The sequence below is a fragment of the Pelobates fuscus genome, chromosome 9 (assembly GCF_036172605.1).
Source record: "Pelobates fuscus isolate aPelFus1 chromosome 9, aPelFus1.pri, whole genome shotgun sequence".
In the NCBI taxonomy this organism is placed as follows: Eukaryota; Metazoa; Chordata; class Amphibia; order Anura; family Pelobatidae; genus Pelobates; species Pelobates fuscus.
This window is the reverse complement of record NC_086325.1, coordinates 21,656,718-21,679,586: the sequence shown is the minus strand read 5'-3', so window position 1 is coordinate 21,679,586 and position 22,869 is coordinate 21,656,718. Positions and strand designations below refer to the sequence as shown.

Here is a 22,869-nt window from a genome sequence, read left to right as displayed (position 1 = left end):
CCAAAGCTGCTCGTGGTGCCATTTTCTGAAACTCATGCAATTGTAACTATGAAAGAGAATCAGCCAGTCTATTCTCTTTTCCTTGTATGTGCTTGGTTTTTAACCAAATGTTTAATTGCAAACACCTTAAAACTATTTTTTTAGCAAATTAATTACCCTTTTGCACCTTGAATGTAAAGAATTGATTACCAATACCACATTCAAATTATCACATGTGGCAATCAACCGCCTACCTCTCCATGCCTCTTCCCAAAATATATATAGCTGCTACAAAGGGAAATAACGCCAACATTGTTAAATTCATAGTTAACCCTTCTCGTGCCCAGGATTCCGGCCATTCTTGAGCACACCACTGTCCATCCCAACATATTCCAAAACCAATAGCACCTGGTGCATCGGTGAACAACTCCAAACTATCAAAATACATAAACTCCCTCTGCCACATTGATCTCCCATTAAATTAGTTCAAAAAAACTTCCAACACGTGCAAAAGGAGATTTAGTGTTTAACATTGAAATGCAACTTTTTCTTGAAAATGCTCTACCCATTGGAATAACTCTTGATGCGAATGTCAACAAACCTAGCAAAGATTGCAGCACTTTAAGGTACTCTCAACCAATTAGACGTTAACCAATCAAACAATGGTTACAACCCACAGATTCCCTCCCCTCTGCTTGGGAGATAATTGAGTTTCTTACTGTATCTACTCAATTATCTTCATGCTAAAACTTATACTTTTTATGCATTTTTATAACTTTCTGATTTGTCATCACACAGGAATAAAACTAATATTTTTATGAACAACACAACTTGGGGAAAAACATATTCAAAATTCGTGCAAATCCGTTCAGGGGTTCCAGAAATATTAAAAAGTCTCTTTGAACCGACTGCACGCCTGTTTGCATGCCCAAAACAGTTCCACAGATTCAGGCTGTGCGGTCGGCCTATTTCTGCCCTAAAAAATAACAAAGTCCCATCTGAAGGTGGCGTTCGAATCATTGAACGCACTTCCATTTCTGTCGAAGTGAAACCGGGGTTGCGTTTCCGTGGTGTTCAATTGTCTACTGGAGGTCTATTTTACACCCAAAATGACAAAGTCCCGTTCGAACGTGTGTTCGAATCTTCGAACGGGACTTAGTCTCCAGCCGCAGTGTCGAAGGGCAGGGGAAGGTATAGGTCAGCGGTGTTCGTTCAAATGTGTGGCCGATTTCTGTTCCAGGGATTTGACGGCACACACCGCTGACCGTGTTTGACTGGATTAAAATGGCCGCCGCCACGTGTTCGACTGTCTAATGGCGGCCACTTCGACTACTTCGGCACTTCGGCTGTATCCGAAGTGCCATATCGAAGTACCAATCCTTTGTACAAAACAGTTAAAGGGCCAGACATAGTCTTTGTTCTTTAGGTACAGGTAATGTGGATGATGATAAAAAAAAAACCAAAAGGTAGAGGTTCCAAGGAAACATGGTAGGGGGTTGTTACACGGTGTGGCGGAACCCACCTCGCCACTGGACATTGGAGGGGCCTGGCTGCCTGCCTCTTACCTGCTGACTATGGCCCCTGGAAAATTGGTACACTTAAAGATTTATATTTGGGCATATTGTACTGTATATTGCTGCTACTGGCCCTTTTAACAGCATCTATGGACACATTGGGACTTTTGGGACTACTGTCCCTTTAAGACTGTGAAGCATGTTCTAGTGTGCTGCCTGTAATATTGTATATGTATTCATGTGTTAAGTTTAGCCTGGGTGATATGTATGCAGCATTCATCTGATTGTTCGGTAGAATCACTCCATTCATTATATTGAGTGAAACTACCGAACAACCAGACCACCCAGGAATAAGTGTGCCTCCAATTACAGTTTGCAACAATGTTGCAAACGGGTAATTGGCAATCCATGTAATGTAGTCTTTGTCCTCTGGGTGGCCGCCATTCGGGAAACAAACACGTGGCGGCGGCCATCTTAAACTACCGAACAGCGGTGTTTTGCCGTCGAGTGTCTGGAACTAAAATCGGACACTTGACTAGGCAAACACCGCTGAGACCTCCATACTTCCAGAAATTCGTATGGAAACTACCGAATGACCCGCCGTTCGGTAGAAAGAACCCCATAAACAAGGGAATTCATTCAAACCCTCTCCAGGCTCTATAACACAGGCAATTCGCCTGTTTTCATTCCCTTGTTTGTGACCGACCGCAGGGCCAAAATGCATGGAACTGTTTTCGGATACTTTACCCATGCGGTCGGTCAAATCTTTGGAACCCCATATCTCACGAACCATTCATCCGAATTACTTGAATTTTGTATATGTTGTCCCCCTGAATAAGGGCTATCCAGCGATGCTGGATTTAAAGGTGTACCCCCTGTTTTTGGGGTACATCCAGGAATTGGGGAAAAGTGTGTACTGTATAATTGGGTTAAGTGGTAATCTAAGGGGAGGAAATGTGTGGGAGGTACATCCATGTGATTGGTCAATATCATCCTCCCCCTGGGAGTGTCCTGTATGTACCTGTTTGTGAATAAAAGCCAGGCTGGATGAGCCAGTCCAGAGTTCCTGTTTTAACCTCAAAGTGATGTGTCGTCTCATTATTGGGGGGAGGATTTATTGTATGCTGTTCCAGTTGACTGCTAGGGGTACAAGCCTATTCGTATGGTTCCTATTCAATGGTCTACAGCATTCATACGCTTGGGAGAATTTAAAGGTTTCTTGGATTCGGTGATTATGGTGTCTGGTGGAGTGCTTGGAGTCCTCTGGAAGCGCTAGGAGCATCTTTTAACGGAGGTACCAAGTCGGGGTGCCAGGTGATCCGTTACATTGGTGGCAAGCGGTGGGATGGCGTCCTAGTGTGAGGTAAAGCAGCTCGGAGACACAGTTCGTTTGGATTTACAAATTGAGGGCAACGCTAGCAGTCGTGCAGCGCCCCTGGGAGCAGACAAGTATGGAAGGTTCTGGCTCTGGAGATGATTGGCTGGCCGAGGTGAGGCAGCGAGTGGCCGAGTATGGGGATGATATACCCATGGAGACACGCCGGGTGATCTGGAACCAGGTCATGGCCGAGCGAAACACAAGACTGGACCGAGAATTCCGGTTGGCAAAAGAGAGGAAGTATGCTCAGCAGCAGGAGCGTTACAGCAGCCGAGTAGAGGCTGCATCCGAGGAGGTTAGCCGTCTTTCCCTGAGGCGGCGGGAGGAACCCGAAGTGGGGGTCCTCATAGACTGGTCCTGTGAGGAACCACAACAGGCAGGTAGAGATGGGACCAAGGTCTCTCCACCGGGATGCTGGGCAACCGGCCCAGATCCCCAGCAGCAGCCAGAGTTGCCAGGTGGGGAAGCAGGTGGCCCTTACTCACAAATGTTGAGGGGCCTCACGGGTTGGTCCTGGGAAGACCCACAGATGGCAGGTGGAGATGGGACTGCAGTCTCTCTACCGGCCCTACAGGGATGCTGGGCAGTCGGCCCAGATCCCCAGCGGCAGTGTGAAGTGCAGGGAGAGGAGAGCAGCGTCCTCCCTCCCCAGCGGCAGGCTGAGTTACAGGGGGCAGAGGTAGTTGGTCCTACCCCCCAGCAGCAGCGTGATTTTTTGGGAATAGAGAGCCCAGTCTCCGTTCCCCAGCAGCAGGACACTGAATTGGGAGGAGAGACAGTCGGTCTCCCTCCACAAAGACTGAAAGTAGGCATGGGAGAGGAGATTGTTACCACCTCTCCCCAGCGGCAGATCATCAATGGGCAGAGTGTTCTAATGGGAGAGGAGCTGGTTACCACCTCTCCCCAGCGGCAGCTTAATGTACCAGGGGGAGACTGTAAGCCCCACACCAGCACAGATGGGACCGTGGTCTCTGTGCCCAAGTTACAGGGAGCTGAAGGGGCCGTCCTCCCTCCCCAGTGGCAGTGTGATTTGTTGGGAATTGGGAGCCCAGTCTCCATTCCCCGGCAGCAGAATGTCCAGCAGGGAAGAGAGAGCCCAGTCTCCTTTCCCCAGCAGCAGGACACTGTATTGGGAGTAGAGACAGTCGGTCTCCCTCCACAGAGTATAGAAGTATGTAGGGGAGAGGAGCTTGCTACCACCTCTCCCCAGCGGCGGATCAGTAAAGTGCAGGGAGAGGAGAGCAGCGTCCTCCCTCCCCAGCGGCAGCCTAACACACCAAGGGGAGACAGTAAGCCCCACACCAGCACAGATGGGACCGTGGTCTCTGTGCCCAAGCTACAGGGAGCTGAAGGAGATGTCCTTGCTCCCCAGCGGCAGTCTACGGTTCAGGGAGAGGAGGTTGTTATTCCCTCTCCCCAGCGGCAGCACAGCTCACCAAGGGGAGACAGTAAGCCCCACAACAGCACAGATGGGACCGTGGTCTCTGTGCCCAAGTTACAGGGAGCTGAAGGAGCCGTCCTTGCTCCCCAGCGGCAGTCTACGGTTCAGGGAGAGGAGTTTGTCATCCCCTCTCCCCAGCGGCAGCTTAGCACACCAAGGGGAGACAGTAAACCCCACAACCGTGCAGATGGGACCGTAGTCTCTGCACCTACACCACTGGGGATAGGGACAGTCGGTCCTAGTCCACAACAGCCAGACAAAATATCGGAAGGGGAGACAGTCGTTTTTCCCCAACAACAGCTGTGTTCAACCAGGGGAGAGGACACCCTGGTTACTTTTTCCCCAAGCCTTGGACTTACAACTGGACACGAGTGGCAGGGGGCCATCTGGACAACTACCCCCTGTAAGGACAGCCAGCCGACTATCAGAGCCCCAGACCGACTGGAGGTCTGGAGTCTGGATAGTCTAAATGGGAAAGGGGAGAAATGTGGCGGAACCCACCTCGCCACTGGACATTGGAGGGGCCTGGCTGCCTGCCTCTTACCTGCTGACTATGGCCCCTGGAAAATTGGTACACTTAAAGATTTATATTTGGGCATATTGTACTGTATATTGCTGCTACTGGCCCTTTTAACAGCATCTATGGACACATTGGGACTTTTGGGACTACTGTCCCTTTAAGACTGTGAAGCATGTTCTAGTGTGCTGCCTGTAATATTGTATATGTATTCATGTGTTAAGTTTAGCCTGGGTGATATGTATGCAGCATTCATCTGATTGTTCGGTAGAATCACTCCATTCATTATATTGAGTGAAACTACCGAACAACCAGACCACCCAGGAATAAGTGTGCCTCCAATTACAGTTTGCAACAATGTTGCAAACGGGTAATTGGCAATCCATGTAATGTAGTCTTTGTCCTCTGGGTGGCCGCCATTCGGGAAACAAACACGTGGCGGCGGCCATCTTAAACTACCGAACAGCGGTGTTTTGCCGTCGAGTGTCTGGAACTAAAATCGGACACTTGACTAGGCAAACACCGCTGAGACCTCCATACTTCCAGAAATTCGTATGGAAACTACCGAATGACCCGCCGTTCGGTAGAAAGAACCCCATAAACAAGGGAATTCATTCAAACCCTCTCCAGGCTCTATAACACAGGCAATTCGCCTGTTTTCATTCCCTTGTTTGTGACCGACCGCAGGGCCAAAATGCATGGAACTGTTTTCGGATACTTTACCCATGCGGTCGGTCAAATCTTTGGAACCCCATATCTCACGAACCATTCATCCGAATTACTTGAATTTTGTATATGTTGTCCCCCTGAATAAGGGCTATCCAGCGATGCTGGATTTAAAGGTGTACCCCCTGTTTTTGGGGTACATCCAGGAATTGGGGAAAAGTGTGTACTGTATAATTGGGTTAAGTGGTAATCTAAGGGGAGGAAATGTGTGGGAGGTACATCCATGTGATTGGTCAATATCATCCTCCCCCTGGGAGTGTCCTGTATGTACCTGTTTGTGAATAAAAGCCAGGCTGGATGAGCCAGTCCAGAGTTCCTGTTTTAACCTCAAAGTGATGTGTCGTCTCATTATTGGGGGGAGGATTTATTGTATGCTGTTCCAGTTGACTGCTAGGGGTACAAGCCTATTCGTATGGTTCCTATTCAATGGTCTACAGCATTCATACGCTTGGGAGAATTTAAAGGTTTCTTGGATTCGGTGATTATGGTGTCTGGTGGAGTGCTTGGAGTCCTCTGGAAGCGCTAGGAGCATCTTTTAACGGAGGTACCAAGTCGGGGTGCCAGGTGATCCGTTACACACGGCTCCCCTTTGTGGAACACCCCGGCAGACCCAGCTTGATCCTTTTCGGGTCAACTTGGTGGTGTCCGGGCTGCTGCTAGGGCATAAGTTCGGTTTGTCTGGGCAATCCATCCGCATTCCCGTTGAGTTTTACAGGTCGATACTGGATGGAAGTTTGCGCCACCACCTTGAAAGGGCACTGCCAGGAGGCCTGGAGCTTATTCCCTTTGACTGGCCTAATCACCAGGACCTTTTCTCCCACCTGGAATGATCGCTGTCGGGCACCCTGATCATACCATCGTTTCTGTCGACCCTGGGCCGCATGGAGATGGTCTCGTGCCATCCGGGCCAATTGCTCCATGCGGTCCCGCATCTGCAGAACATATGGCACAATGGGGACACCCTCATGTTCCATCTCCCCCTCCCAGTGCTCCCGAATGAGGTCGAGGGGTCCTCTCACCCTCCTTCCATAGAGCAGTTCGAAAGGGGAGAACCCAGTGCGGCAGAAATCGCTCCCAGTCTCTGTACTCATCTGTAAAAGTCTGCAGTAACTGTTTCAGGGTACCATTAAAATGCTCAAAGAGACCATTAGTCTGGGCGTGGTAAGGTGAGCTGAGTAGGGGTTTGATACCGCAGACCTTCCATAATTGTTGGGTGAGGTCTGCGGTAAACTGAGTCCCCCTGTCAGACAGTATTTCCTGCAGGAACCCCACTCTGGTGAATATCCCGACCAAGGCACTGGCGACAGTATCAGCCTGGATATTCGTCAGCGCGACAGCTTCCGGGTAGCGGGTAGCATAGTCCACCACGATAAAAATATATTTCTTACCCGATGGACTGGGGTTGGGTAGGGGGCCCACTAGATCGACTGCCACCCTGCTAAAAGGTTCCTCGATCACTGGCATGGGTGACAGTCGGACCTTAGGGTGGTCCCCTCTTTTCCCTACTCGCTGGCAAATGTCACACGTGCTGCAGTAACGTCGCACATCCTTAGAGATCCCTGGCCAAAAGAAGGTCTGGGTGATCCTGTAGGTTGTATGGTTACCACCCAGGTGTCCTGCCAAGGGAATATCGTGTCCGATTCGGAGAAGCTCCAACCGGTACTTTCTGGGCACCACTAGTTGGCACTTCTGCGAAGGGGCACAGTCTCTCCTCCTACCTTCCGGCAACCTATACAGTCTGTCCTTATCCCATAAAAAACGTTCATGCTCATCCCCCCACTCTCGTCTTTTTCCCGGTACTTTTGGAGGGATGGGTCTTCTCTAGTTTCCCTCCCAAACTCCTCTGGTGTATCCCAAACTAAGGGTCGATTAACTACGGTCGGGGCAAGGGTCGGTGAGGTTCTTACCTGGGTCTCCCGTCCTGGTGAAGGGTCTTCTGTGACACGGGTCTGTGATCGATTGGTCACTAGGCAAGCAGCAGCAGTGATACTGGGTAAGTAGGCAGAAGCCAGAGGGCCAATATCATTGCCCAACACGACTTCTGCAGGCAAGTTGTCCATGATCCCCACAGTAGTTTTACCATTTGTAGATTGTACTCCCTCCTCTTTTCAATCTCTGCTTTGACCTCTAGGAAGGTCCGGTCAATCCTTTCCTCAGATGGGGCCGGATACATAGCTAGCCTCCCCTTGACGATGAGGCTTATCTCCTCCTCCTCATTGTTCTAGAAACTCAGTTCGGGGGCTTTCACGGACTGATCCATCTCGTCCAGCTCTAGCAGATTAGCAATCAGCTCTCTCCGTGGTCTGTTACTGGCACTCCGTTCTCTGCTCTCTAGTAGATCCTTCAGCGTAGGTCTCTTCAGTTTGGCATATTGGTTCTCCATTCAGCGCTTGCTCTGCGGATGAAAGGACCATCCCGCTGCTGCCACCAATCTCTCTTTGCCATCAATGCTCATCTCCAACATTTTCTTACAAAGCTTAGAGCCTTATCAAAAGTAGAATAAGACACTGATCTATCTTCTTTAGAACTCATATCATTTAATGAATATCCTTTTGAGTAAGATAAATGATGGATCATTCTATATGAACTTGGCTCCTTTTTTTGCACTAAGCCTAATTGGGATATATGAAACCCCTCAAAAGGGGGAGCAGAGAAAGGACCATAGATCCTTCCTAACTTTAATTCCTTTAAAATATTTCCCCATGCTAAGCTTCTACCTCTTCAACTCAAGACACAGCTTATTTGTGGTAGAAGGGATTGCAGAATCCAACAAAGGGAAAATACCCAGATGGGAAAGCTTCTGCTTGGATTCAGACCAGTCTGAAGAGGAGATCAGACATTATTCTGGTTCTCTGGAATTATAACCAATCTCATCTAGTAATGGAGAGTTCACTGAACAACATAGCTCATTGGACTGCAAAGCAATAAAGCATTTGATTGCGGCTGTCAGAAGAACCTTAGAATTACCGGAAGAGGTAAAAGAATATTCCAAAAAAAACATCGGCTTCTGACAGGCATTTTTGGCCCAGTAAACAGATTTATCAAGGATCTTATGATAGATCCAAATCTGAGATGATTAAATTGCGTATACGCAGAAGTAAGTTCACACTGACACATGGAGTTCAGGTTAAAAGCACTTCAAAAAATTTAATGGCATCTGGTTAGAAAACGGTTATGCAGACCCTTTTAAAGGCAAAATGACATCATCATTGAATATCAGATAATAACAAATAAACATCATTAATTGGATTAAATGTTATGTGACTATATCAGTGTCCACCCATCAATATTATTAATTGGCTCAGGGATTTGAGTGACTAGCTAGGTGTCCTCCCACCGGGAGGTGGTATTGTTCTGGACACGGGTGTGGACAGAAGGCTCAGGCGCCATCTTTCCCAGCATGAGGTTTACTCGGTGGAAAGGGGGGCTTGAGCGTCATTTTACACAGTCAGTGATGTCAATCTTGTGGTCAGGTACAAGGTTCTTTTATGAATAGAACATTTCATTAGTACAGTGTTCTCATGGCCTTGGCTCTGGCCTTGGTTATACTTTGTTGCATGTTACAGGAGATTCAATAATTTCGGAGTCAGCTATGTCTTTATAGAAAATACAGTCTCTGTTCATTGTATTAAATGTTGCTGGGAAATTCTGTCATGTAATGTAGTTTAAGATGGAGGATCTGTCAGGTAATGAGGACAAAATGGAGGGTCTGTCACAGTGTAAGGTTAAAATGGAGTTAGTACAATAATTCAATACAAGTTCAATAAAGATTTTTAATAATTCTACATCAGTATGATCCGTCAGTTATTTTGTTAGACCAAGCCTAAATCCCAACATATTTTAAAATAAACAAATGCTCCCTTAACTACAATTAGCACGTATTCAAGAGGTACAGTCCCTATTATGGGCCCAAATCCCACTACCCTGCTTTTATATCCTAATGTCTCAGTAGACAACAACTCAGTATTCTTGGTGTGTCTAAATTTATTACAGAGCTCCACGGCAATATTGCTTTAAATGGACACTATAGTCACCAGAACAACTACAGCTTAACCACTAGAGGTGCTTCCTGGGGCAGTGCTGCCATTCAGCGTCTCCATGGGCTCTGCATGGGGACGCTGAATTTTCCTTATAGAGATGCATTGATTCTATGCATCTCTATGAGGAGGTGTTGATTGGCTAATGCGGTGTTTGGCCCAGCCCCCTTGCCAATTTTAGCCAATCCAATTTTGATGATGTCACCAAGGGGGCAGTGAGTTTTAATTCCCCCTGTCTCACATATATATTGAGTGTCTGGATCACACCATGTTAGCATCTGTCTATCTGTCTCTCTCACTCATAAACTCAACATATCCTAGAACTTTGTCTCCTTCTCAGTATCCCTCACACTCAGTGTCTGTCACTCTCACTCCCGGTATCCCTCACACTCAGTGTCTGTCACTCTCTCTCACACTCAGTGTCTGTCACTCTCACTCCCGGTATCGCTCACACTCAGTGTCTGTCACTCTCTCTCACACTCAGTGTCTGTCACTCTCACTCCCGGTATCCCTCACACTCAGTGTCTGTCACTCTCTCTCACACTCAGTGTCTGTCACTCTCACTCCCGGTATCGCTCACACTCAGTGTCTGTCACTCTCTCTCACACTCAGTGTCTGTCACTCTCACTCCCGGTATCCCTCACACTCAGTGTCTGTCACTCTCTTTCAAACTCAGTGTCTGTCACTCTCACTCCCGGTATCCCTCACACTCAGTGTCTGTCACTCTCTCTCACGCTCAGTGTCTGTCACTCTCACTCCCGGTATCCCTCACACTCAGTGTCTGTCACTCTCTTTCAAACTCAGTGTCTGTCACTCTCACTCCCGGTATCCCTCACACTCAGTGTCTGTCACTCTCACTCCCGGTATCCCTCACACTCAGTGTCTGTCACTCTCTCTCACACTCAGTGTCTGTCACTCTCACTCCCGGTATCCCTCTGTCAGGGTACTCACCTGTGAGACAGACGGCCAGACGTGGTCGCTCCTGGAATTCCCAACAGGGGACTTGAACCGGGGTACTTATCTATCCCAGTCCTGCTCTCTACCTCTGAGCCACAGCAGCTTTACCAGAGACTTCTGATTCCGGTCTTGTTCACCCTGGCTTGGCTACTACACCGGGGGCTGCACCTTGACTTGTCTGCTTCTCACCTGACTCTGATCTTCATCAGCAGGGTATTTAAACCCAGCCTCCCCCTGCACTCATTGTCAAGTCTTTGATCTTTGTTCCTGTGTCGTACCAGTGTTCCGGTTTATTCTGCTTCGTGTATTTGACCTCGGCTTGTGACTACGTTTATTCTACCTCTGGCATCCTTTGACCTCGGCTATCCCTCGACTATCCTGCTGGTTCTGTCCTTGCCTGTCCTGCGAATTTGGTACTGCATCCTGCACAGCCCCCGTGCACAGACCCACAGGCCAGGTGAATTCTTACCTGACCACCTCGGCCTGTGGCTATCTGCAAGGGTGAGCGTCATATCTGCGCTACAGACTCCCAACTCAGGTAAGACCCTGACAAAAGACTTGACAAATATGGAGTCCGCAGAAATGTGCTCACCCTCACTCCAGCAAGTGTCCAGCCTGGCCCAGATTGTTTCGGAGTTGCAGCAGGAACTTTTTTCTCTTAAAGGCGCAGTACATCCAGCTCCGGAACCCTTTGTCATCATGCCCGACAGATTTGATGGTAACTACACGTCCTTCCAGTCATTCAGGATGGATTGCGAGGTATTGTTCTCTTTAAAGCCTCGAACTTACGCCACGGATTTCATCAGGGTCAGAGCGGCTATCAACCTGTTGTCTGGACGCATTAAAGTTTGGTCTTACCAAATGTTGCAGAGGAAGAGCCCTGTCCTTGTCAGCTGGGAGTCCTTTATTATTGCTTTGGACTCACAGTGCAGGATCACTAAGCCCAAGCCAGCTCCACCTACTAAAAAATCGCGGAGTCTACGTCACCACACCCCAGTGATACCCTCTTATAATCCAGTTCCCAGGAGAACTCCAGAGGTATCCTGTGTTCAACTTGATCCTGAGGAGCCTATGCAAATTGGACGTGTCCACTGCAAAGTCACACCGGGAGAGAGGGACCGAAGGAGAAGCCATGGTCTGTGCTTTTACTGTGGAGAGGGTGGACACTTCATCACGCTTTGTCCTGTTCGCCCTCCTAGACCTCCTGCTCCAGAGTCGTCTGCCTTTACTACCAAAGTTGCTTCCTGTATTACCACCACTACTTCCTGCCCACTTGAAAAGGATTTACCTAAGGATTGTGTCATTGCTTCTAATGGCACTACGGTCTGTAAAAAAGACTTGGAAGTGTTCGAAAAAGCACTGCTAGCTGCGAGCACTGTCCCTTCCGAAGTTGTGGAAGTTTTTGTCACCCCTACCCGGAACCTAGACCGATCGTCAGCTGTACCAGAAGCTGGTACTGGAAAATCCCGAGCTAATCAGGGATCCCATACTGAGGACTTTCACTATGGGGACTCGACGGATTCTGAGAGTGACTCTGGAGAGACGGATTGTTTCAATGAGGAGCCTACCTACGCCCAGAGGTCGTTTTTGAAGGGGGAGGTACTGTCAGGGTACTCACCTGTGAGACAGACGGCCAGACGTGGTCGCTCCTGGAATTCCCAACAGGGGACTTGAACCGGGGTACTTATCTATCCCAGTCCTGCTCTCTACCTCTGAGCCACAGCAGCTTTACCAGAGACTTCTGATTCCGGTCTTGTTCACCCTGGCTTGGCTACTACACCGGGGGCTGCACCTTGACTTGTCTGCTTCTCACCTGACTCTGATCTTCATCAGCAGGGTATTTAAACCCAGCCTCCCCCTGCACTCATTCTCAAGTCTTTGATCTTTGTTCCTGTGTCGTACCAGTGTTCCGGTTTATTCTGCTTCGTGTATTTGACCTCGGCTTGTGACTACGTTTATTCTACCTCTGGCATCCTTTGACCTCGGCTATCCCTCGACTATCCTGCTGGTTCTGTCCTTGCCTGTCCTGCGAATTTGGTACTGCATCCTGCACAGCCCCCGTGCACAGACCCACAGGCCAGGTGAATTCTTACCTGACCACCTCGGCCTGTGGCTATCTGCAAGGGTGAGCGTCATATCTGCGCTACAGACTCCCAACTCAGGTAAGACCCTGACACCCTCACACTCAGTGTCTGTCACTCTCACTCCCGGTATCCCTCATACTCAGTGTCTGTCACTCTCTCTCACACTCAGTGTCTGTCACTCTCACTCCCGGTATCCCTCACACTCAGTGTCTGTCACTCTCACTCCCAGTATCACTCACACTCAGTGTCTGTCACTGTCACTCCCGGTATCACTCACACTCAGTGTCTGTCATTCTCACTCTCGGTATCACTCACACTCAGTGTCTGTGCTCTTTGCAGGTTTTCACTCTTCTCAGTTGATGTCTGGCTGTGAGTTGATGGATGATGGCAGCACCAGGACATATCAGCAGTCCGGGTATGACGGGAAGGATTTTGTTGTTCTTGATACCAAGCGAGGGGTCTTTATTCCACTCTCAGACCAGGCTCAGATCAGCGCACAGAAATGGAACAGTCCGGAGATGAGACTAGGGGAGAAAAGGAAGAACCAACTGGAAAATCACTGCATCGAATGGTTGAAAAAACACCTTGCAAATGGCAAGGAGGAGCTCTACAGGAGAGGTGGGTACAGGGTATAGAAAGATGAGGAGCTAATCAGGAGTGGTGAGTCAGGGTATGGAAGAAGAAAGAGTTGGACATGAGAGGTGGGGCTGTGTACAGTGTTGGACATAAGAGTAGAAACTGTGGTGGGAAATGCCCTTTTCATGCAGGCTGCAAGCAGGGCCTGGTTGGGGATGATGCCTAGGCTATTTCAATGATGTTATAATTTTGCTCTCCTCTGATAGTCCTGCCTCTCTGGAGTCACACACTTGGGCAAATAAGCCCAAGTGTTAAAATCGGCAATACATTCTTATATGTGGATGCCAGTGCTTAAAGTGCAAGCATCCATAAAATTGCCCTCAGATCTTGCTGCTAACTGTTTAAAGGAAAACTTTAGATAGTCATCCAGACCCATTACTGCTAGCAGCATTTGATAGATGTGTGACATTTTGCTGTGCCTGGGAACCTCCAATCTAAGGCAGTCAGAATGCCAATGTACAGCATTGTACGCAGGTTCTATCCTAGCAACCTAATGACTGCTCTTATAGCATTAACCCACTTACTTGAGTAAAAACTTCCCCCTGGGACTCTTTGCAGTACAAGGTTAAATAAGGACCTCAAATGGGAATGGGTAGACCTGCTCCTGCTCCTGCATTCTGCTTTTTTTAATAATCAATCACCCGTCAACACACTTATTTTATGCCGGTTTCATTTATTTTGATCACAGTTTTCCCTAAGTCTAAAAAAGTTTTTGCTCACTTGTGCCATTACAAAGATAAACAGCACAAGCTGGCATTTACCTAAGGTCAAGCTATTGAGTTTCTCTAAGCTTTATTCCATTCTCAGAGTTCTCATATTCTCTGTTGACATGCACTAAAGGGACACTGTAGGCACCCAGACCACTTCAGCTCATTGAAGTGTTCTGGGTGCAATGGTCCATGTCCCTTAACCCTGCACTGGTAAATATTGCAGTTTCTGAGAAACCAGACAGCCACTAAAGAGACCTCTGGGTACTTAGACGACTTTTGGTCTTCTAAATTACGTTGCTCGTCCTTACGCTATGCGTTAGGACTTCCAGTGTCACCGGAATCCCCATAGGAAAGCATAACATCCTAAAGCGAGCACCGCCATTGATGTCAGCCGGCGAGGTAGGAACCTATAGTGCCAGGAAAATTGTTTTGTTTTCCTGGTACTATAGAATCCCTTTATGAGATAACCTAAACGTTCATATCAATCTGATTCCACCCATGAGAGCAGTCCAGATCCAAAATGCCGGCATGTTCCCTCTGCATTAGAGATATGGCACCTACAGACGATAGTTTTGGCCATCTTTGGGACTCTTCAGCAAAGTTCAGCTTATTCCTGATGTGAATTGGAAAACAAAAATAGCTACTTGTGCCAGAAGCACACATATTCTAAACTCCCTACTGGGATTGTCTCTAAAACAAGTCGTTGAGGAGCCAACTCGTAAAGAGGCCATACTAGATTTAGTGTTAACAAATGGAGATTTGGTATCAGATATTACTGTAGGTGAAAGTTTAGGATCCAGTGATCATCAGTCAGTGTGGTTTAATATAAGAACAGTGACTGAGTCACACCACACAAAAACAAAAGTTTTAGACTTTAGAAAAACAGACTTTTCTAAAATTAGAATATGTGTAAAGGAGTCATTATCAGACTGGAGCAACTTAAATGGAGTCCAAAAGAAATGGGATTATTTAAAAGCTGCACTACTGAAGGCAACAGAAAATTGCATTAGGCTTGTCAGTAAAAGCAAAAAATTCAAGAAACCACTGTGGTACTCCGCAGATGTGGCCAAAATAGTAAAAAACAAAAAGTTAGCATTTAGTAATTATAAAAAAACCCAGAGTGAGGAAGACAGAATGACCTATAAGATTAGGCAGAAAGAGGCTAAGCAAGTTATAAGAGCTTCCAAATCACACACAGAAGAGAAAATAGCACAGTCAGTAAAAAAGGGGGACAAAACATTTTTTAGATACATAAATGAGAAAAGAAAAGTAAAACAAGGATTAGTTAGATTAAAAACAAAAGAAGGAAGATATGTAGATGAGGATAAAGGTCTAGCTGACTGCCTCAATGAATATTTTTGTTCGGTATTTACAGCTGAAAATGAAGGAAAGGGACCTCCGTTAAAAAAAAAGGATAAATGAGTCATTTATTACACGTGAGTTTACAGAGGAAGAGGTTCTATTTCAACTGTCAAAAGTAAAGACAAATAAGTCAATGGGACCTGATGGAATACACCCAAAGCTATTAAAAGAGCTTAGTGGTGTACTAGCAAAACCATTAACAGATTTATTTAACCAATCATTGTTAACAGGAGTAGTCCCAGAAGATTGGAAGTTAGCGAATGTTGTGCCCATTCACAAGAAAGGTAATAGGGAGGAGTCGGGCAACTATAGGCCAGTAAGCCTTACTTCAGTAGTGGGGAAAGTGATGGAAACCATGTTAAAGGATAGGATTGTTGAACATCTAAAAACACATGGATTTCAAGATCAGAGACAACATGGGTTTACTTCAGGGAGATCATGCCAAACTAATCTTATTGATTTTTTTGATTGGGTAACTAAAATTATAGATCAGGGTGGTGCAGTAGACATTGCTTACCTAGATTTCAGTAAGGCTTTTGACACTGTTGCACATAGAAGGCTTATCAATAAACTGCAATCTTTGAGTTTGGATTCCAATATTGTTGAATGGGTAAGGCAGTGGCTGAGTGACAGGCAACAGAGGGTTGTAGTCAATGGAGTATATTCAAAGCTTGGGCTTGTCACCAGTGGGGTACCTCAGGGATCTGTACTTGGACCCATTCTCTTTAATATTTTTATTAGTGATATTGCAGAAGGTCTTGATGGTAAGGTGTGTCTTTTTGTGGATGATACTAAGATATGTAACAGGGTTGATGTTCCAGGAGGGATAAGCCAAATGGCAAATGATTTAGGTAAACTAGAAAAATGGTCAGAGTTGTGGCAACTGACATTTAATGTGGATAAGTGCAAGATAATGCATCTTGGACGTAAAAACCCAAGGGCAGAGTACAGAATATTTGATAGAGTCCTAACCTCAACATCTGAGGAAAGGGATTTAGGGGTGATTATTTCTGAGGACTTAAAGGTAGGCAGACAATGTAATAGAGCAGCAGGAAATGCTAGCAGAATGCTTGGTTGTATAGGGAGAGGTATTAGCAGTAGAAAGAGGGAAGTGCTCATGCCATTGTACAGAACACTGGTGAGACCTCACTTGGAGTACTGTACACAGTACTGGAGACCATATCTTCAGAAGGATATTGATACCTTAGAGAGAGTTCAAAGAAGGGCTACTAAACTGGTTCATGGATTGCAGGATAAAACTTACCAGCAGGGCCGGACTTTTCCCGGTGGGCCGTCGGCACCTGGGGCCGGGGTGACCTGCGGCCACAGGGAGAACTTGAAAGGCGGCCGCAGGGGAAGCTCTTCATGAGGCCGGGAGCAGGCTCTTCTGGGGGAGCAGGCTGTTCTGTCTCTGCTCCCCCTCCCTCGCGTGCTAGAAAGAGACCGGGGCCGGAATATGACGTCATATTCCGGCTCCGGTCTCATTAAGCTGCGCGCGAGGGAGGGGGAGCAGAGACAGAACAGCCTGCTCCCCCAGAAGAGCCTGCTCCCGGCCTCATGAAGAGCTTCCCCTGCGGCCGCCTTTCAAGTTCTCCCTGCGGCCGCCAGCACAGCTACCAGTCTGCCCACCCACAGGTACTAAAAAATATGTATGTCAGTGGGTGTGTGTGTGTGTGTGTCATGCTGTGTGTGTGTGTGTTCCATGCTGTGTGTGTGTCTGTTGGTCATGGTGTGTGTATGTGTCTGTGACATGCTGTGTGTGTGTGTCTGTGTGTGTATGTGTCTGTGTCATGCTGTGTGTGTGTCTGTATCATGCTGTGTGTGTGTGTGTGAGTCTGTCTGTCTGTGTCATGATGTGTGTGTCTGCGTCATGCTGTGTCTGTGTGTCTGTGTCATGCTGTGTGTGTGTCTGTATCATTCTGTGTGTGTGTCTGTATCATGCTGTGTGTCTGTCTGTGTCATGCTGTGTATCTGTCTGTGTCATGCTGTGTGTGTGTGTCTGTATCATGCTGTGTGTATGTCTGTGTCATGCTGTGTATCTGTCTGTGTCATGCTGTGTGTGTGTGTGTCTGTATCATGCTGTGTGTCTGTCGGTGTCATGCTGTGTCTGTATCATGGTGTGTGTCTGCCATGGTGTGTGTGTCTATCTGTGTCATGCGGTGTGTGTCTGTCTGTGTCATGCGGTGTGTCTGTGTCATGCTGTGTGTCTGTCTGTGTCATGCTGTGTGTGTGTCTGTCTGTGTTACGCTGTGTGTGTCTGTCTGTGTTACGCTGTGTGTGTGTGTCTGTATGTGTCATGCTGTGTGTCTGTCTGTGTCGTCTGTGTCACGGTGTGTCTGTATCATGGTGTGTGTGTCTGTCATGGTGTGTGTGTGTGTCTTTGTCTGTCATGGTGTGTGTGTGTGTGTGTCAGTCGTGGTGTGTGTGTGTGTGTGTGTCAGTCGTGGTGTCTGTGTGTGTTTTTAAAAATAGTGTTTTACTCACCTTTTTTTTTTTCCAACGTCGTGCTGGTCTCTGCCTCTGACTGAGATCATCAAGCTTGATGATCTCAGCCAATCCGCACTGACACAGGAAGCGCCTCTAGTGACCGTCTGAGTGTCTGTCACTAGAGGTGTCACTAGGAAGCAATGTAAACACTGCCTTTTCTCTGCAAAGTCAGTGTTTACATTCAAAAGCCTGCAGGGACAGGCTATAGACACCAGAACCACTACATTAAGCTGTGTGTGTGTGTGTGTGCCTGCTAGTGAGTGAGCTTGTGTTTTTATGTCAATGAGCTTATGTATATTAGTGAAATTGTTTGTCTATGAGGCTGTGTATCAATGAGCTTGTGTGTGTCAGTGAGATTGTCTGTGTCTGCATGTGAGTATGCTTACTGTATAATTAAATGTTTTACTCTGAAAGGACCAATATATTACATTAGAAAAAGCAATATATATATATATATATATATATATATATATATATATATATATATATATATATATATATATATATATATATATATATATATATATATATATGGCGCAATGACTTATGGGGCTGGCATAGATTTTTTTTTTCCAGGGCTGCTTTGTATCCCCAGTCCGGCCCTGCTTACCAGGAAAGGTTAAAGGATCTTAACATGTATAGCTTGTTGGAAAGACGAGACAGGGGGGATATGATAGAAACATTTAAATACATAAAGGGAATCAACACAGTAAAGGAGGAGACTATATTTAAAAGAAGAAAAACTACCACAACAAGAGGACATAGTCTTAAATTAGAGGGACAAAGGTTTAAATATAATATCAGGAAGTATTACTTTACTGAGAGGGTAGTGGATGCATGGAATAGCCTTCCAGCTGAAGTGGTAGAGGTTAACACAGTAAAGGAGTTTAAGCATGCGTGGGATAGGCATAAGGCTATCCTAACTATAAGATAATGCCAGGGACTAATGAAAGTATTTAGAAAACTGGGAAGACTAGATGGGCCGAATGGTTCTTATCTGCCGTCACTTTCTATGTTTCTATGTACCCCACTAGGCTGAGTGAGCTCAGGGTTTACGTCTGGATTACCCTTTTCAAATTTGGGAGAACTTAACCAACTGCGTTGAAGTAAAAACAGTATTTGAGAACAAGCAAAAGCTCAGGAAACTAAGTAACTTTCCCTTCTGTTAATCGGCACTCAGGTCTCAAAAACATTCATTAGTGTTCCATGTGTGCCTGTATCAAGAAAACTACTGTTTATTTGCAGTGTATAAGACGTCCCATGTATAAGACGACCTCTATTTTGTGAGCCCAAAATTAAGAAATAAATATTTTAAATATCATATAGAACAACTTTGTATTTTAGAGTTGACTTCTGAGGAGAACAACGCACTTCTGATTCTCATGCCTTCTCTGCCCTACGGCACTGTGAATTTAATGGCTCTATAGTGCATGATCGGAGACTACAGCTCTATCAATACAGCACGTTGTGTGAGGGCATGCTGGGACATCACAGTAGTAGTCCCTCGGCTCCCTGATCCCCATTTCCTCCCCCATAAATATAAATCGGAAAGCAAGACCTACCTGAGCTTGAGCATACCTTAATATGGCTGCTCCTTTTGTGGTGTGGCATGTCTCTGGAGCTCCGTTAGTGGTAAGTGCTGACGTCTGCTGCAGCTCCCACGCATATAGGGACCTCTTCCTCCATGCCACAGCATTCAGAAGTGGATTGTGGGAGGGAGGCCAGGTATGTGTGTGGGCCGTGGCACACTGAAACACGACAGGCGCCATCTTAACTTAGGCCCCGTGCACAAGTGTTTTTTTTTTTTTTAACCCCTACGGTGACATTCTGTGTATAAAACAACCCCCAATTTTAGACAAAAAAAAATTGAAAAAAACATCTGTCTTAAACACAGAAAAACACAGGTTTGTCAGGTCTGGAAGTACATTTTTGCTTTTTTTCATCTTTTTGCAACATTGAATATATCCTATGCATTCAGATTCTGATGGTATGGAAAAGTTTGGTCTTACCAAAGTCATAGTAAAGGCTTCATGTAAAAATCTAATGATGTAAAATCGATTTTCTGAAAGTAGCCAAGTTGTTTTTTTATTTTTAAAAATCAATATCCATACAAACCATGATTTTGTTGTGTACGGTTTACCTACTCATAGAGATTATACAGTGGTTCCATAATGTTAGCAGTATCTACTCCTCTATAATGTGAATATCTAGACTTAAATTAGACGTAATTTAGGCAGGGAGATGTTTCAGCTTGAAACGCTGATCATACTGATTGATTGTTAATTGTGTGCTGGGGGCTAGTGGCACCCCCAGCACACGTGATTTAGAAAGCCCAGAACTCTGTTCCAAGCTGTCTAATGTCAATTGTGTGTATTAAAAAAGTCTGTCGTCAGTAAGCACTGCACGTTGCCGACAGACATAAAACTTTTCCCCCTGGCATGCAGAGCGCTTTCCCCATCCTTCCACTGTGTGCTCCCTCGACTAATATAATGTGATCTCTCTCCCACCCTCTGTCCCCTTACCCCACCCCATTACGTGCGTATGCTCTCAGCCAGCAAGAAAGTCCAATCACAAGCTTCTCTATAAGAATCCTATGATTGGACCGTGCAAGTCCTGGGTGACATCAGGACGGTAGAAGAAATAGAAGGACGGGGCATGGAAGCTCTTCACCTGGCGCTAGATCAGGACGGGGCATGGAAGCTCTTCACCTGGCGCTAGATTAAGGTAAGTTTAAAAGTTTTTAATACAGTTTGGGAGGCTAGGGACCTATTATTGATACCCTATAGGACATTGTAATCGAAAGAAAAATGTTTGATTAAAGGTTAAAGTAACCCTTTCATCTGTATTTTATTTATATCTTTTCATTTCTAATCTCAGTTCCCCCAGAGGTGAAGGTTTCAGATCAGAGATTCTACGGAGCCACAAAGCTTCTCTGTCAGGTCTACGGGTTTTACCCCCGGGACGTGGATGTGAATTGGAAGAGAGATGGCATTGAGGTTCACTCGGATGAAGCCAAACAGGTTCTTCCCAATACTGATGGCACTTACCAGATCACAGTTATGGTGGAAGTACGGCCAGAGGACACAGGGAATTACACCTGCCACGTAGAACACATCAGCTTGGACAAAACACTTATTGTGAAGTGGGGTAAGTGTCACAATAACACAGATAACATGAGGTGTCTGTGAGTGTGGACTTTTTGAGTCATTTTAGTCACTATCAGTGATTATTGTGTGTTAATAATAAACTCAACAATTTGATAATTCTAGTGATATTTTAAAGCAGCGGTTCTCAAACTGTGTGCCATGGCGGCGGCGGGCACACAGGGGAGCCGTGAGTTATTTTTCAACGGGAACTATGCTCTTACCTGCCTCTGGTCCGCTAGCAGTTTGCACATGGCTGACAGCCGGCAGGGGAGAGAGGTAGAGAAGTAGAGAAGTAGAGTTCACAGATGAGAAGATATCCAGGAACAAGAGTAAAAAAGGAGTTGTGTAACTATTAAAAAGAATATCATAAAAACACTAACGCGTTTCACCTCTTAAAAAAGGATTTTCAAAGTGTAGAAAGAGTTCCCAGAAGTAGCTTACCTATATAGGTAAGTGGTATTTTAACTGTGGCGTCAAAATAGGGTCATGTTACTTTAATTGGTGACATATGACATGATAGGTCAGAAAAAGAAAAAAAATTAAGGGTTAAAACTTAATGTAAAACAAAAAAAATGCATAAAGGAAAAAGAGAGGAATAGTGATTAACAAGTGTTAATTTTAATTATATGAACGTTCAGACATTTACGCACCTATTAGTTAGGATTCCTCTCTTTTCCTTTATATATATATTTTTTTCATTTTACATTAAGACATATAAAAACGTAATAATCCATCATTATAATTTAAAGCAGAGTATATGGGATTAAATAAATATGCTTACAATCAAGTATTTGTATCCTGTTGGTACACGTTATTTCTCTCAAATAGCTTTTCCTTCAGCACTGGTCAATCAATCGTGTATATATAGCTTTGCATTTCTGGCCATTACAGGTAATTTATAGGTTAATATAAATCTAACTTTAAAATCAGTTCAGATGAGAAAATAAAAGAAAAACAAACTTATTCAGTCTACCTGCAATTACGCATCGCACCCTCCTGATTCAACTCAGGGTTTCTTTGGGGTACGACTCCTCCTGTTTTCTGTCACCTCTCTTCTTATTTTAGGAGGGGTGGGGGGTGGGGGCAGATGTTTTTAAAAATACAGCTTCCATGATGCTTTGTCATTCTAAAGGCTGATCTACCATTTGGGTAGTAGGTAATGCCCATGCAATATTCCACGGGATGGGAAAGACAAAATGATAAAAAGAGAATATAAGCCATTCAGACATGGTGTTTAACCGGATGGAGGGGAATTCTGCAGGAACTGGGTGGGATTGGCTTGAAAGGTGTCCGTCCAACAATGTCCAATCAGAGTGTTTTTACAGAATAGAGTATAAGGTAGCAATCAGGGGTGCATCCCCACCTCTAGCTTGGGAGGTGCACTGTGACAGATCATTTATTTGTGGCAATATTGGATAAAAACATTTTAGCTTATAATGCACAATGTAATCATGATGCAAAACATAACAAGTTGTTTAGTTTAATTATAGAAACACATATGAAGTGTGCTGTGCCTTTAGGATTGTGCTCACAAAAACTCTTGTGTATTGCAATCAACCCCAGCAAGCAGAATATTTCAATGCAACAAAGTGCTTGTGCTTACGTATAAAAAAAAAAAAGTTAATTCCTTGTGCAAAAACAGTACTTGTGCAATATCTTGTGCTAATAAACTTCAAAACCTAAGTGTAGATATTAATGGAACTTTCCACATTAAGGTGCATAAATATCAAAGGTAAACATGAAAAGGAGCATTATATATTTTGTGTGAATCAATTTGATACTTATAACCAATGTGCCAATTAAGTTTGGTATTCCACTTACAAACTTTGTTCACAAAGAGTCGATTTTCCACATGTAAAAAATACATAAAAAGCTGATAGTGTAATATTGCAAAT

The 22,869-nt window shown here is 45.5% G+C and overlaps 1 protein-coding gene across 1 annotated transcript in view; it reads left to right on the top strand.

The window, feature by feature from the left end:
* LOC134572485 (class I histocompatibility antigen, F10 alpha chain-like) overlaps positions 1–22,869 on the top strand; it is a 66,512-nt gene that overhangs the window by 14,778 nt on the left and 28,865 nt on the right. Inside the window, exons 3-4 of the mRNA XM_063431475.1 lie at positions 12,973–13,251; positions 20,706–20,975. Coding sequence (XP_063287545.1) covers positions 12,973–13,251; positions 20,706–20,975 — 549 coding nt within the window. The remainder of the gene's footprint in view (positions 1–12,972; positions 13,252–20,705; positions 20,976–22,869) is intronic.